Source organism: Mustela putorius, unplaced genomic scaffold (assembly GCF_011764305.1).
Source record: "Mustela putorius furo isolate JIRA1106 unplaced genomic scaffold, ASM1176430v1.1 tig00000596_pilon_pilon_pilon, whole genome shotgun sequence".
Lineage (NCBI taxonomy): Eukaryota > Metazoa > Chordata > Mammalia > Carnivora > Mustelidae > Mustela > Mustela putorius.
This window is the reverse complement of record NW_025421428.1, coordinates 15,636,388-15,648,247: the sequence shown is the minus strand read 5'-3', so window position 1 is coordinate 15,648,247 and position 11,860 is coordinate 15,636,388. Positions and strand designations below refer to the sequence as shown.

The window sequence follows — 11,860 nt, the reverse complement described above, 5'->3', positions numbered from 1 at the left end:
CATGTCTCTGCCTCCAGGCGCCTCAGCTCCTGGGCACTGGCCCCAAGAGAAGTTACCCCAGGCTCTGGGAAGTGCAGCCAGCTTCTGGGGGGAGATGGGGGCATCTGCCCTGGCCTGGCCTGGCTGTCCCTCCAGCACTCACAGCATCCCAGCCACCACCAGTGCCACACACAAGCCCCGCGACAGGTGCGCTGAGAAGAGTTAGGTGTCCAGTCGGCCACCACCAGCCATCCCAGTCTGCCCACGCTGCGGCGCTCCTGGTAAGGGCTGCTTCGCGGCCAGCCCCGGGGCTCTGCGGACGTGCAAGTGCTGCTTCCCCAGGCTCCTTCACCCAGCTAGTGCCCTCTCAGCCTTTGAGGCTCCCCTCTGGCAGCACCTACCCCAGGAGCCCCCCCAGGACATGGCGCCGGGTGCTTGTGCCTCCTCCCGCGGTGCTGACCGCCCTGTGTTGGGACAGGGGTGTCTGTCCCCAGGGCCAGGCCATTAACTTTGGTTTTAGGGGGGACTGTGGCAGACATTTCCAACGCCCAGCGCTTAACCCGGCTGGGCACAGGATGCCCAAATCTGGCATCTCGGCGGAGAAATAAATCATGCGGAAGGAGCACGTGGGAGGCGCCCAGGGCTGCACTGGCGCTAGCAACGGGACTGGGGGGCTCTTGCGCTTTCCGGGGCATCTTAGGCTGGAGGCACCAGAAAAGGGGCTGGACTGTGACCAAGGAGCGTCTAGGGGCGGGTCCCTCCCGGGGGAGTGGCAGCGCAATCGTGTGGCCAGGCGTTGGCCCCAAGTTGTCTCCTTGGGGCCCCCAGAACTCTCTTTCCAGAAACCGTAGCTCTGGTGTCACCGTCCCTCGGGGTCGCTAGAGCTAGGGTGTCCGTCGGGTCTCCTGGAGGCTTGCAACTGAGCCCTCAGGGCTGCTGGGAGGAGAGTCCTGGTTCAGGGCTTACGTACGGCTGTCGGGGGCACGACCTCTCCCGCCCCGGGCCTGGGGACCCCTACGCGGCCTTGGCCGCCCATCCCCACCGCGCACGGTCCCCTCAGACTCCCCTGTGCCCACTCCGCCCGCGCCTCCTCCGCTATTGAGATGCAAATCTTTGCCAATTGTCGCCGAGCGCGGCGACCGTCGAAGCCGGATCCTTCCGCAGTCCGGAACCAAACTTTTTGCCGCTGAAAACTTTCGAACAAGAAGTAGTCCCTAGGGCTGGGCCCCGGCGCCCCTTCGCCCCGCCACGGCCTCCAGCGCCGGGGCACCGGGGGTTCGGGACGCGCGCCCAGCCCGAGCAGAGGCAGGCGGTCGGCGCGCGCGCAGGGGCGAGGCCAGGGAGGGCGAGGGGTGCGGAGGGATCGGCGGGGCGGGCCCGGGGGGCGGGGCCGGGGCGGGGGCGGGGCGCACGGCGGCCCGCGCCTCACTAGTGCCTCGGCCGCGGGAGGGAGCGCAGGGGCGCGGGGCGCGGGCGCGGGCGCGAGCGCAGCGGAGGAACGAGCGGGGGAACGAGCGGGGGCACGAGCCGGGCCCGGAGGCCGCGAGGGTCCCAGCGCCGCCCGCCCGCGGAGAAGCGGAGAGCAGCCGCAGGCCGCCGCCGCCCGCTCGTGGGACCGTCCGGCGCGCGCCCGTGCGCCCGAGCCCCGCCGTCCCGGCGCAGGAGGCCGCCACCCGGCGCAGCGGGCAGCGGGGGGCAGGCATGCGGCCGCTCCCGGCGCCCCTGCTCTGCCTGGCGCTGCTGCCCGCGCTCGCCGCACGAGGTAGGCGCCCGCCCGCGAGCCCGCAACTTTCCGCGCCCTCCGGAAACTTTGGCTGCGACCTGCGCGCGCGCCCCGGGCGGCGGGGAGCGGGCGGCCCGCGCGGGGAGGGGGGACCCGGCGACCCGGGACTCGGGGAAAAGGACCGAGCCTCCCCCGCGCCGCCTGCCCGACCCGGGTGGACCCGCGCCGCCCGCGCCTGGAGCCGGGTTTGAAGCCGGGCGTGGGGCGCTGGGGGCCCCCGGGGCCCCGGGAGGCCCAGCCCTGGGCTCGCCCTCCGTCAGCCACGCGTGGGGCTTGCCGCCGGGGCAGGCGGGCGAGCTGCCTACTGCTTTTCGATTTGAATCGAGTCGGTTTTGGTTTCCTGTTGCTTTGGGGGCCAGTATCTTTTCCCTTGCCGCTGGCCCGCGCCGCGGGCGGATGTTGGGGCGCGGAGCGTGGGGTCCGGGCCGTCGCGCTGCCCTGTGCGGCGCGGCCAGGCTGCCGGGCGTGGTGGGCAGTGGGGCGCTAGGCGAGCCGGCCTCCTCCCCACTCAGGACAGTTGGCGAAGGGCCGGGCGAGTTGGCCGGGCCGGCGCGGACCCGGGGGTCTCCTTCCCACGGGCGATCGCTGCCTCCAGCCAGGCCCCCCGGCGGTCTGGCCGGGGCGGGGGCCGGGGGTGGCGCGGGGGTGCGGAACCCCCAGCCGGGACTGGCGGGACTTTCACTTTGCGGAGTTGGAGCTTGGAAATCCTGCGAGGGTGAAGGGGGACGTGGAGGAGGCGCGCCTGCTCTCCACTTCACGTCGAGGGATCCAGTGGAGATTAATTCCTCTCTGGCCCCTAAAAGTTGGAGGAGAGACTTAGCACCCCCCTCCAGGAGGTGGGGTCCCAAGTCACACCCGTCCCCACCCCGGAGGGGCTTATTTTACACTGCGCTGGCAAGATGGGGAGGCAGCGACTGGCTTAATCCCTTCTGGGGAAGGGGGTCGAATTCCTTCCAAACGCGTGTCTTCATTCCCCTCCCCTGGGTGAAGCTGAAGATGCCCGCCCCCCAGGGGCAGGTATTGGGTATCCTAGAGGCGGGGCCAGGTCCCTGAGGTGAGGTGTAGCCCGGTGTAGCCCGGTGCCCCAGGAGGCGGCCCTGGTGACAATGGGCTGCTCTGATTCCTAGGCGGGCGGGGCGTCAAGCCTCGCAGCTGTCGCCTTTTCCCACGAGCTGGGGCTGGGGGCAGTGTGGCCACCCCACCCCTCAGCACCGCCCCCTCACAGAACATGTTTGAACAGCAAGACAGTCCTGGTGGCTGGATAGGGGCCCAGCCCCCCTGGGCTCCCCGCTGAAGCCCCATTGAAGAGGGGTTGGGGATGCTTGGGAGAGTGGCCCAGGGTCATGTCAGATTTCTTCACTGTTGTCCAGATGGCATTTCAGGCCACCCTGTCCACTTTGAGCGTGACCTGCCCACCTGCCACCCAGCCAGCCTTTTGCCCTTCCTCCCCATTTCTGACCACGGAACTCTGGGCAGAGTGTTGAAGCCCCTCGGAGTTCACATTTGGGAGTTTCTGAGGCCCCCTGCCCCCAGCAAGCCCATGATGACGCAGAACCTTGTAGGTAGAGGGGTGGCGATGCCACTTGGGGGGGCCCCTTCCCTGGGTTCAGGGCCCTCCCGCCGCCCAGGCTGACCTGTCGTCTTGCCCCTCCCCAGGTCTGCGATGTTCCCAGCCCAGTGAGAACTGCCTGAATGGCGGGAAGTGTGAAGTGTTCCCCAACGGCACCGAGGCCTGTGTGTGAGTACGCACCCCTGCGCCCCTGTGGGGACCTGTTGCTTTTGTCGGGAGCAGAGACCCTGCCTTGTGCATCAAGGGCCAGCGGGGACAGAACACTAGGCCATTGTCTTGTGGAGATGGCCCAGAAGGCTGGGCGCGGTCACGTGCTACTTTTATTGGACAAAGTCTGGCAATTACTTAATCACCAGCAATTACACTGTGTGTGCGGAGCTGGTCCGGCTGCTGGAGGTTCGAGCACGCCTTTATGGGCCACCTTGGACTCCTAGGGTGTGCTCGGTGGGAATTCCTGGTACCCCATTTCTCCCTAAAGTCCCTGAGAAACAAGTGACCCGCCAGAGAGGCTGTGGGCCTTCAGAGAGGCCCGGTCCCTGGGGGGTGCCTCCTCTGGGCAGTGCCTCCGAGTCAGAAATGGGCTGGTTCAAAGCCAGACCCGCCCCTCTGGGCCTTCCTGGCTCCCCCTATCTGACCTCAGGGGAGATTGGGGAGCTCATCCCCCAGGTTGGGGGGGTGCGCGTGCCTGCCAGGGCTCGGTTCTGTCTTGGCATCTATAGCTCCAACCTCCCCCCGCCATCCCCCTACCCCCCACCCTCCGGCCCATCACCCCACCCATCGGCTGCTGGGCCTTGGTCCCTGAAGCTGGGGCAGGAATGTGTGTTGTGGGGTGAGTTCCCGCGGCTCGCCCGTTTGGGAAGGGGGCTCCTGGTTCAGTCTCGCACCCGGCCTGCCCGTGCACACCGGCCGCAGAGGAGTGTTTCTGTTGTGCCGTTGGCCTGCGGCTTGACTTGGTGAGGTGGGAGTCCAAGGAGGCGGTTGGTGGCTGGAGGAAGGGCCTCTCCTCCCCTGGGGTGGGGGGCAGGGGCACCGAGGAAGCAGGGGCTCCCCAGCCGGTCCGGGTCCTCCGTCCTCCTCGGGCGAGCTGCATTCCCACTGCTAAGGGCCCCTTCCCTTGACAACCCTTGGCCGGTGGGCAAGCAGCCCCTCCTTCCCTGCCTCCACCCTCCCCGAACTGAAGCCAATTAAGCAGGTCTGTGAGCGGTTTAATAGACAAAGAGGACTGTGTCTTTGTCAGACGCTAATGAATGCACACTACTTTTTTTTTTTTTTTTTTTTTTTTTTTTTTTTTTTTTGGGTCCTTTTTCTTCTCCTGCAGAAGCCTCACCAACGCTTGATGCCCTAAATCTTGTTTCCTTTCATTCAGAGACCGACAGCTGGGATTCAGGGGAAGCGCGGGGGCTATTGTCGGGAGGCGGATTAATGCCGTGTGATTAATTATGCGTGGCTTCCCAGAATGCATGATGCATGACTCCCGACTCCCTTCCCGCCGGCCGGCCCTGCTCTGGCAGCGCTCACCCATGGGGCGTGGGGGGGGGTGTCCCTGCGTGTCTGCAGAGGCTCTGGGAAGGCAGGAGGGGCGCTGTGCTGGGCAAAGTGGGAGCCATCTTTCATCAGTGCCACCAAGGAGCAGGGACATCCTGGCCCAGGAGCCACTGGGGTCTCCCTGGGCTGGAGCCGGGGCCACAAGGGGGCTGCCTTGGGATGTGGCCCCCTCCTTTCCATTGGGGTGAGACCCTTCCAGGGCACAGAGCGATAGTGCAGCGTGCCCTCCCCTCCCTCTGTCCTAGCACCCTGCCAGCCTGAGCCCAGCCACTGGGGGCTGGGGTGGCAGGCTTGTCTCCCCACTGGGGCCTGAGGCCCCCTCCTCCTTGGCGGGAAGCCTGCCTCGGTCTGGCCTGGCGCTCAGCCGAGCTCGGCCCACAGAAACCCCATTGTGCACACCCCACAGATCCACTTGGAAGACGGAACGGAAGCCCTGTCCTCAGAGGCCCTACCTCTGGGTCGCACTGCATTGGAGACTGGGGAGTAGGGATGGGGTGCCGGCCAGGCCCAGCTGTGCAGAGGCCCAGGTCTGGACTCGGGATGCCGCTCAGGGACGTCATGGCCACTCCTGTGGTGGGCCCTGGCTCCTTCTGCGCCTGGGGCCAGTGCCTTCTGCTGCGACCTTCTGTTCTCCTTGAGGCGCTGGAAAGTCTGCTGGGTGGGAAGCTGAGCGGGAAAGGCACTTTCTTTCCCCCAAGGTGTGAGGCGGAGGCCCCTGGTGCCAGCCTAGGTAGGAATTTCGACTCTGTAGCATTTATCCTGGACTCTCTCAGAAAGTCCTTGACCTCTCTGGGTCAGTTTGCTGGCTTCCCTATGGAGACGGTAGTGTCCCAGTGCCGGACACGTTAGTACCTGGTGAGTCATATGTTTCCACCCGAAAGAGAAGAAAGCTTCCCCAGAGCCCCACTAGTCAGGTGGCTCTAGGGCTCAGGGTTGGGGAAGAGGTTTTTGTTGGTGTGAAAGCCTTCCCAGGACCGGCACCGAGACTGGTGGGCCAGTGGCTGCCAGGGTCACGGGGCCTGTCCCTGTGGGCCGAGCCCCAGGCCCAGGGCAGTCAGTGCTGGGGGTTGGGGGACACTCACGAGGCCATCTCCTCTTTTCTTTTGTTTGGAGGAAGGAGAAGGCCCAACGGGATTGTTGTCCACTGGGGTGAGCGTGCATCCTCCGTCTGAAAGCCTTACGGTGGGGGGCTGCCCCAGCCGGGGGGCGGGAGCTGACGTCCCAGGATTGCTAAGCTGCTCCCCCGACCCGTGAGAAAGTCTGCTCCCCAGGCCGCCGCCCAGGTGATCGCAGAAACAGGCTGCGCCATCGTGCCTGGAGCACCTGGGAGAGAAGGCCAGCGGGCTGGCGGCTGGGGGCTTAGCTCCAGGACCAGCCCGTGTTTGAGGCTGGCTCCGCCACCCACCAGCTCTATGACCCCGTCGCCGGGTCACCTGAGCTCTGACCCACGACTGATCTCTCTGTGGTGTGAAGATTGAGTAATAGCTGCCGGGCGAGTGTCCGGTCCCCCTGCTTCTCCCTTCGAGCTGACCGGGCGGGTTTCAGGATCCTCGTTCTCGAGTGTCTGGTCGGCCCACCAGTCCCTTCAGAGGCGGCAAAAGGCACTGCCCGGGGAGGGGTTCCCCGGAGCTGGCGGTTTTTTTACTGCCGCTGGCTCACACCCCCAGTTCCCTGTGCTCTCCCCCAAGATGCTTCTGAGCACCTGTCGGGTGCTGCCCGATGTGCTGGCTGGCGGGCGCTGGTCCGCCCCAGCCTGGGCCCTGGTGGGGGTGATGGGGTGACTTTCCCGGCAACACCACGTGGGTGTGACGTGTCGGGCGGAGGTGAGCGTGGTGGGCGGGGCAGCCTGACCCGGGGCTGACATGGCTCCGGCCTGTGACACATGTGGGTCGGGCACCGGGCGGGGGGAGGGGGTTCCCTGCCAGGATGGCAGAGCACAAAGTGGCGCCTGGCCCTGCCCCTCTCTCTCTCCAAGCCTGTGTCCCTACCCGCCGCCCTGTCGTACCCGTGCTGTCCCCAGCTCTCCCTGGCTGCTCTCCGAGGAAGCAGGGCCCGAGGGACAACTTCCCTTTACCAGAGGAGGTTGGGAGGCTTGGGCGGGGGAAGTGACGGGGCCGAGCTTCAGAGGGACTGTTCCGTCAGCTCCCGTCACCTGGTCTGGCGGTTTCCACTGAATCACCTGAGAGTCTTGGGCAAGCCTGGGGGAGGGACAGCCTGACTCTCCAGGCCACCGTGGGGCTTCCTCTGTTTCTGCGGCGTCGGGGACCCGGGACTGGCTTAGACACACACGGGCGAGACACCCAGGGTGAACCAGACCTGCCCCCGTGCTTACCCGCTCTGTGTGGAGACCTCAAGGAACCCGCCTTCTTTTGAAGGAAGGTTCCTCTTGGGGCCAGGCCCTGCCCCTGCACCGTGGCTAACGTTTTTCCTGTAGCAAGAAATATATATATATTTTTTTAAAAGAGAAAGGAAACTGTGCCCTTTGCAGGAAGAGGGTGGGTTCAGGTCAGCTGTTGATGGAGGAGAAGCTCTTCAGTAGGATGGCGGGGGCTTCAGCTCGGGGCTGGGACCCCCAGCAGCTGGCGGCAGGGGAGGGGCCCACGGGACTCCACAGGGGCCGGTGACGGCCCCCCTGCGCTCACCGTGCCTTCCACGGGCAGCCGGGGCCACGCCAGGTCGAGGGGTGCACCGTCCTGGAGTGGGGAGGGCCCCTTTCCTGTTTCGCATCTTGTCTAGAAAGAGTGGGAGGATGCGGCTTGCAGACCGGGGCGAGCGTCTAGATTGCTTTCCTCAACAACATAGCCGCAAGATGTCCAGGCACAGATGGTCGCCTTGACCGGCCCCCGAAGGCCCTGGCAGACCCGTTTCTCGGCTGGCTCACACCCCCTCTAGGTGTTGGCCGCCGCCCACTGGTGCTGGCCAGCACTGCTTGGCTTATTTTTTTTAAGCCAGTTTACAGGTGGGAACAACTGAGGCCTCGAGGGGAAGGGGCTGGGCCAGGGCTGGGTCTCTGCCTACGTCGGCTCCGTGTGCCGCCATAGCCGCAACTCGCTAGAGGCCGTGACAGGCAGCCGGCTTTGATGCATCGGACTGTGGGGCCGGCGTGTCTGTGGGTCCCGAGGCTCCCTGGGACGGCCGGGGCTTAGCTGGCTCTGGTGGGCTGTGTGTGCCCCCACCCATGTCCTGCCATGCACGGCCTCGAAGGTGGCGGGGCCCCTTCAGACACACATCACCTCCCTAGGACTCAGTTTCCCTCTCTGTACAAGACGGCGTTCCCCTCCGTGGCATCCCAGCAGGACCCTGGGACGGGCCCTTAAATGCCCGGGGCGGGGCAGGGGTGCCTGGCAGTGAGGCGGGGCTGGTGGGGAGGACAGGTTCTGTGAGTCTGGGCCCCACTCTAGGCTCCGGTGTGTTCCCAGCAGATGCCCGCCCCGGGCTGGGCAGTGCCCACTGGGGAGGGCGTGCTGAAGCACAGGTGTTCTGGTGAAGGGCAGACAGGCCAAGGAAGGCCCTTTCCGGGAGCAGCCCGGACCCTGGGGTGTCTTCTCAGACTGGGCCCCACCCCCCACCCCAGGACAGAGGGGCTGACAGATGGGTTGGGGGCTGCATAGATGACTATTTTGGGGATTAGTCACAGGCATCATGAGTTTTGCTGTTTTAGCCACTTGGAGTGCACCGTCGGGCACCTGCCGCATTCCTAAGGCTGTGCCAGCACCAGCGCCGTCCGGCTTGAGGCCTGCCGTCTGTCCGTCCGCAGGCCAGCCCTGCGGCACTGCATCTCCTCTCCCACACGGCAGGGCCTGCGTCTGCCTCATCCGCCTCCAGCATCTACTAAGCACTCAGTAGAAACCATCCTCCGGCCACCGCCCTGCAGCACCAGGCCCCGGGCCCCAGCTCCACAGCCCTGCGAGCTCCTGCTCTAGACCAGCCCCCAGCCCTGGCCAGCCCTAATCTGCTTTCTGCCCCCGATTTGCCTGTCCAGGATGTTTCACACAGCCCCACGACGTGGCTGCTTCTGGGCAGTGTCCCTCTGTGGGACCCACCTGCCCTGGACCCCATGTCCCTGAGACGTCCGGGATGGGCTGGTGCTGGGCGTCAGCACCCAGGTCCTGTGGTCTCAGGCTGAAGTAACAGAGGAGGTGGGGGTTGGAAGGCTTCCTGGAGGAACTGGCACTCAGTCTCTGGGCCTGGGTGGCCGGCCTGCAGTCCCAGTGACCCTAGGCGTGCGGCTTGGCATGTCCCCAGGGGAGTCACCCGGGAAGGCCTGACTTGCCTGTGGCCCTGGCCTGCTCAGGCTCCATGTCCACTCTGGACCCTGCTCTCACTGGCCGCCAAGCACCAGCCTGCCCCAAGGAGCTCGCAGGGCTGCGGCGGGAGGAAGGTCTTACTGAGCGCCTAGTAGGTGCTGGGGCAGGCCTGGCAGACGCAGGCCCTGCCGTACGGGAGAGGAGATGCGGTGCCGCAGGACAGACAGCAGGCCCCGGGAGCGGGGGTGTGGTCGTCGCCTACTGGCCTTTCTGGACTCGCAGGATGGGCTCCGAGTTCCTGGGTGTGGCCCTGTGGAAGACAGACAGGCCTGGGGCCCGGCCCTCGCTCTTAGATGCAGACGGGGTCCCTGCACGCTGCCTTCCGGGCTAAGGTAGGCTCCGTGTCTCCCCCAGGGCAGCACCACGGTCCCTCCCGGTCAGGCAGACGTGGGCATGCTGGCACCCGGGCTCACTCCTGTCGGTGGGAGTGCGGCTCTCTCGGCTTCTCTGAGACCCGTGGAATTCTGGGGCAGAAACTCTCCCCCCGCAGTGTTTCGCCAAGTGGTGGCAGCGTCCCTGCACAGCTTTCTCCCGGCTGGGGGCGGGGATCAGCGGGGATCAGTGTGTCAAGTCATTAGCGCTCTCAGGCGAATTACTTTGCTTAAGCCCCTGCTCCCTGGCTTCCCCCCTGATGCTTCTTTGAGTGGGTGGTGGACCCCTCGGTCTCCCGCTGGGCAGCCGACCTCCTCCTGCCCCCACTGCCATTTGTTGTCTCCTGGGCGGGGGCCGGGGGCTTTCTTAGGAGGTCACACCTGCGCCTCCCTGCCCCGCCCCCCAGCAAATGAAGGCAGCTCTCCGGGGTGCACAGCTTCGGGGAAGAAGGGCCTGGGGTCCTGCTCTCACAGTGGGCCTTGGTGGGGAGGTGTGCACTGGGGAGCCTGGCCTCGGACCCCCACACATGCAGTTTCCAAACCCAAGCATCCCCCGGACACAGCGGTCAGCCCCCAGCTGGGTCACGGTCTGGGACGCCCCACACGGTCCTGGCCCAGCCGTGGCTTTGGACCCTTCAGCCCGAGAGCTCGCCCTGCTGAGGTGGGGACCCGTGCTCGCTCCCCGGGCCCTCCCCTGTGCACAGGCTGCTCAGAGATGGGTGGGCGTGGAGGGGGGGGGCGCTGAGATGCTCGCCAGAGAAGTGGCCACATTCTGGCGTCGGTGCCGGTCTGGCGCTGGGACCCATCCTGGCCACATGCTAATGAGTGGGTGAGGATTTGTCCCCAGCTGTCCCAGCTCACCCCTCAGTGGGCCGGCTGTCTGTCGCGAGCTCTCAGGGCTGCAGTTGGTTCCGTTAAGCTGGGTAAGCGGCGCCTTGTCACTGTTGACAGTGTTTATTTGCTGAGCAAACTGCTCCCCCGTGGGGGAGCTGAGGCCTTGGGGAGCTGGGTGGATGGTCACGACCATCCCGCCGTCAGAGCAGTGGGCCCCAGGAAGCTGGGGCTTGAGAGGTGGCCCCAGAACATCTGAGACACCCCCCACCCCAAGACTTCTTGGACCCACGCGGGGTCATGCAACAGGACAGGAGGATGCCGTGGTGGCCCCTGGGCCCTCGGCTGCTCCCTTCCCTGGGGACTCTTCCGGGCCTGGGCGGTCGCCCGGCTGCTGGTCTTCTGCCTTCTTCACCCCACGGTCGTGGCCTGGCCTGGGTCACAGCTGAGCCACAGGCATCTGCCCAGGGGGCCAGAACCGAGGACCCAGCCAGATCCGCGGTTGATCCTCCGCCGACCAGCCTGGGTCACAGAGCCTGCTCAGTGCGCCTGCCCTGGTGGGGTGTCCCCTTCCGGGACAGGAAGCTGCCAGGAGGAAGCAGCACAGGCCTCCCACCAGCCTGGCCAGGCTGCGGAGGACAGGCAGGGGGAGAGGGGGGTCGCCGCTGCAGGACGGCGGGAGGGGTGTAGGCGTGGAGAGCGGCAGCTGGCAGCCTCTGGAAAGGTCTGTCCAGGCCTGCGCAGCAGGGCCCTTCATGGGGCTGGGGACCTGCCTCCCACCATTTCCTCTGTGTCGGTTGTTGGTGAGCGGAAACTGCACAGTTACTGGAAATGAGAGGTTTGGGGAAGAAGCCAGAGTTTTGAGTGTGTGTGTTTTTCCCCCCGACAGCTTTTCAGTAAGAGCGACGCTGAGCTCAGCCCGGGCGGTGGGGAGGGTCCTGCCGCACGTCCACCCGCCCCTCAGAGCCTCTGTCTTCCCGCCCTCCAGGGCCTGGGCGAAGTGACTACCTCTGGGCCTTCCGGGCCAACCTGTCCGCCTGGCTGGTCCCGGCTCCCATGGGGCGGCCCACGGGGCGGGGCGGCCCCCTCCCCGCTTCCCTTCCCCGGGGTCAGAGTGAGGGCGGCCTCGGCCGTGTCTGCCCAAGAGCCCGGCAGGCCAGGCCATGTGTCCCAGCGACCGCTCAGCTGGGGCTCAGCGCATGGCAGCCTGTTCCCCTGGTGCTCGGCAGGCACTGAGCTCTGCTCCTGAGTCCAGGCCAGTGCTGGAGGTGGGCACACAGCAGGAAGTTGAGGCCAGAGGCCGCTGGGTGGCTCCAGGTTCTGGAAGGAGCGGCAGTCCAAGCTGGTTGCCCTGAGCAGGGCTTTCCCTTGTTTTAGCATGCCGCTCTCTGGCGCTGGGGTGGCGTTTCCATCAGCAGCACAGGCCGGTGAATGCGCTTCCTCCCCCCCCCACCCCCCTACCGTGCTGTGTGGC

The 11,860-nt window shown here is 66.2% G+C and overlaps 1 protein-coding gene across 1 annotated transcript in view; it reads left to right on the top strand.

The window, feature by feature from the left end:
* The first annotated feature begins 1,427 nt into the window (after nucleotides 1-1,427).
* Nucleotides 1,428-11,860, top strand: part of NOTCH1 (notch receptor 1) — a 43,154-nt gene continuing 32,721 nt past the window's right edge. Inside the window, exons 1-2 of the mRNA XM_045082732.1 lie at nucleotides 1,428-1,741; nucleotides 3,419-3,500. Of these exons, the coding sequence (XP_044938667.1) occupies nucleotides 1,681-1,741; nucleotides 3,419-3,500 (143 nt within the window). The 5' untranslated portion in view covers nucleotides 1,428-1,680. The remainder of the gene's footprint in view (nucleotides 1,742-3,418; nucleotides 3,501-11,860) is intronic.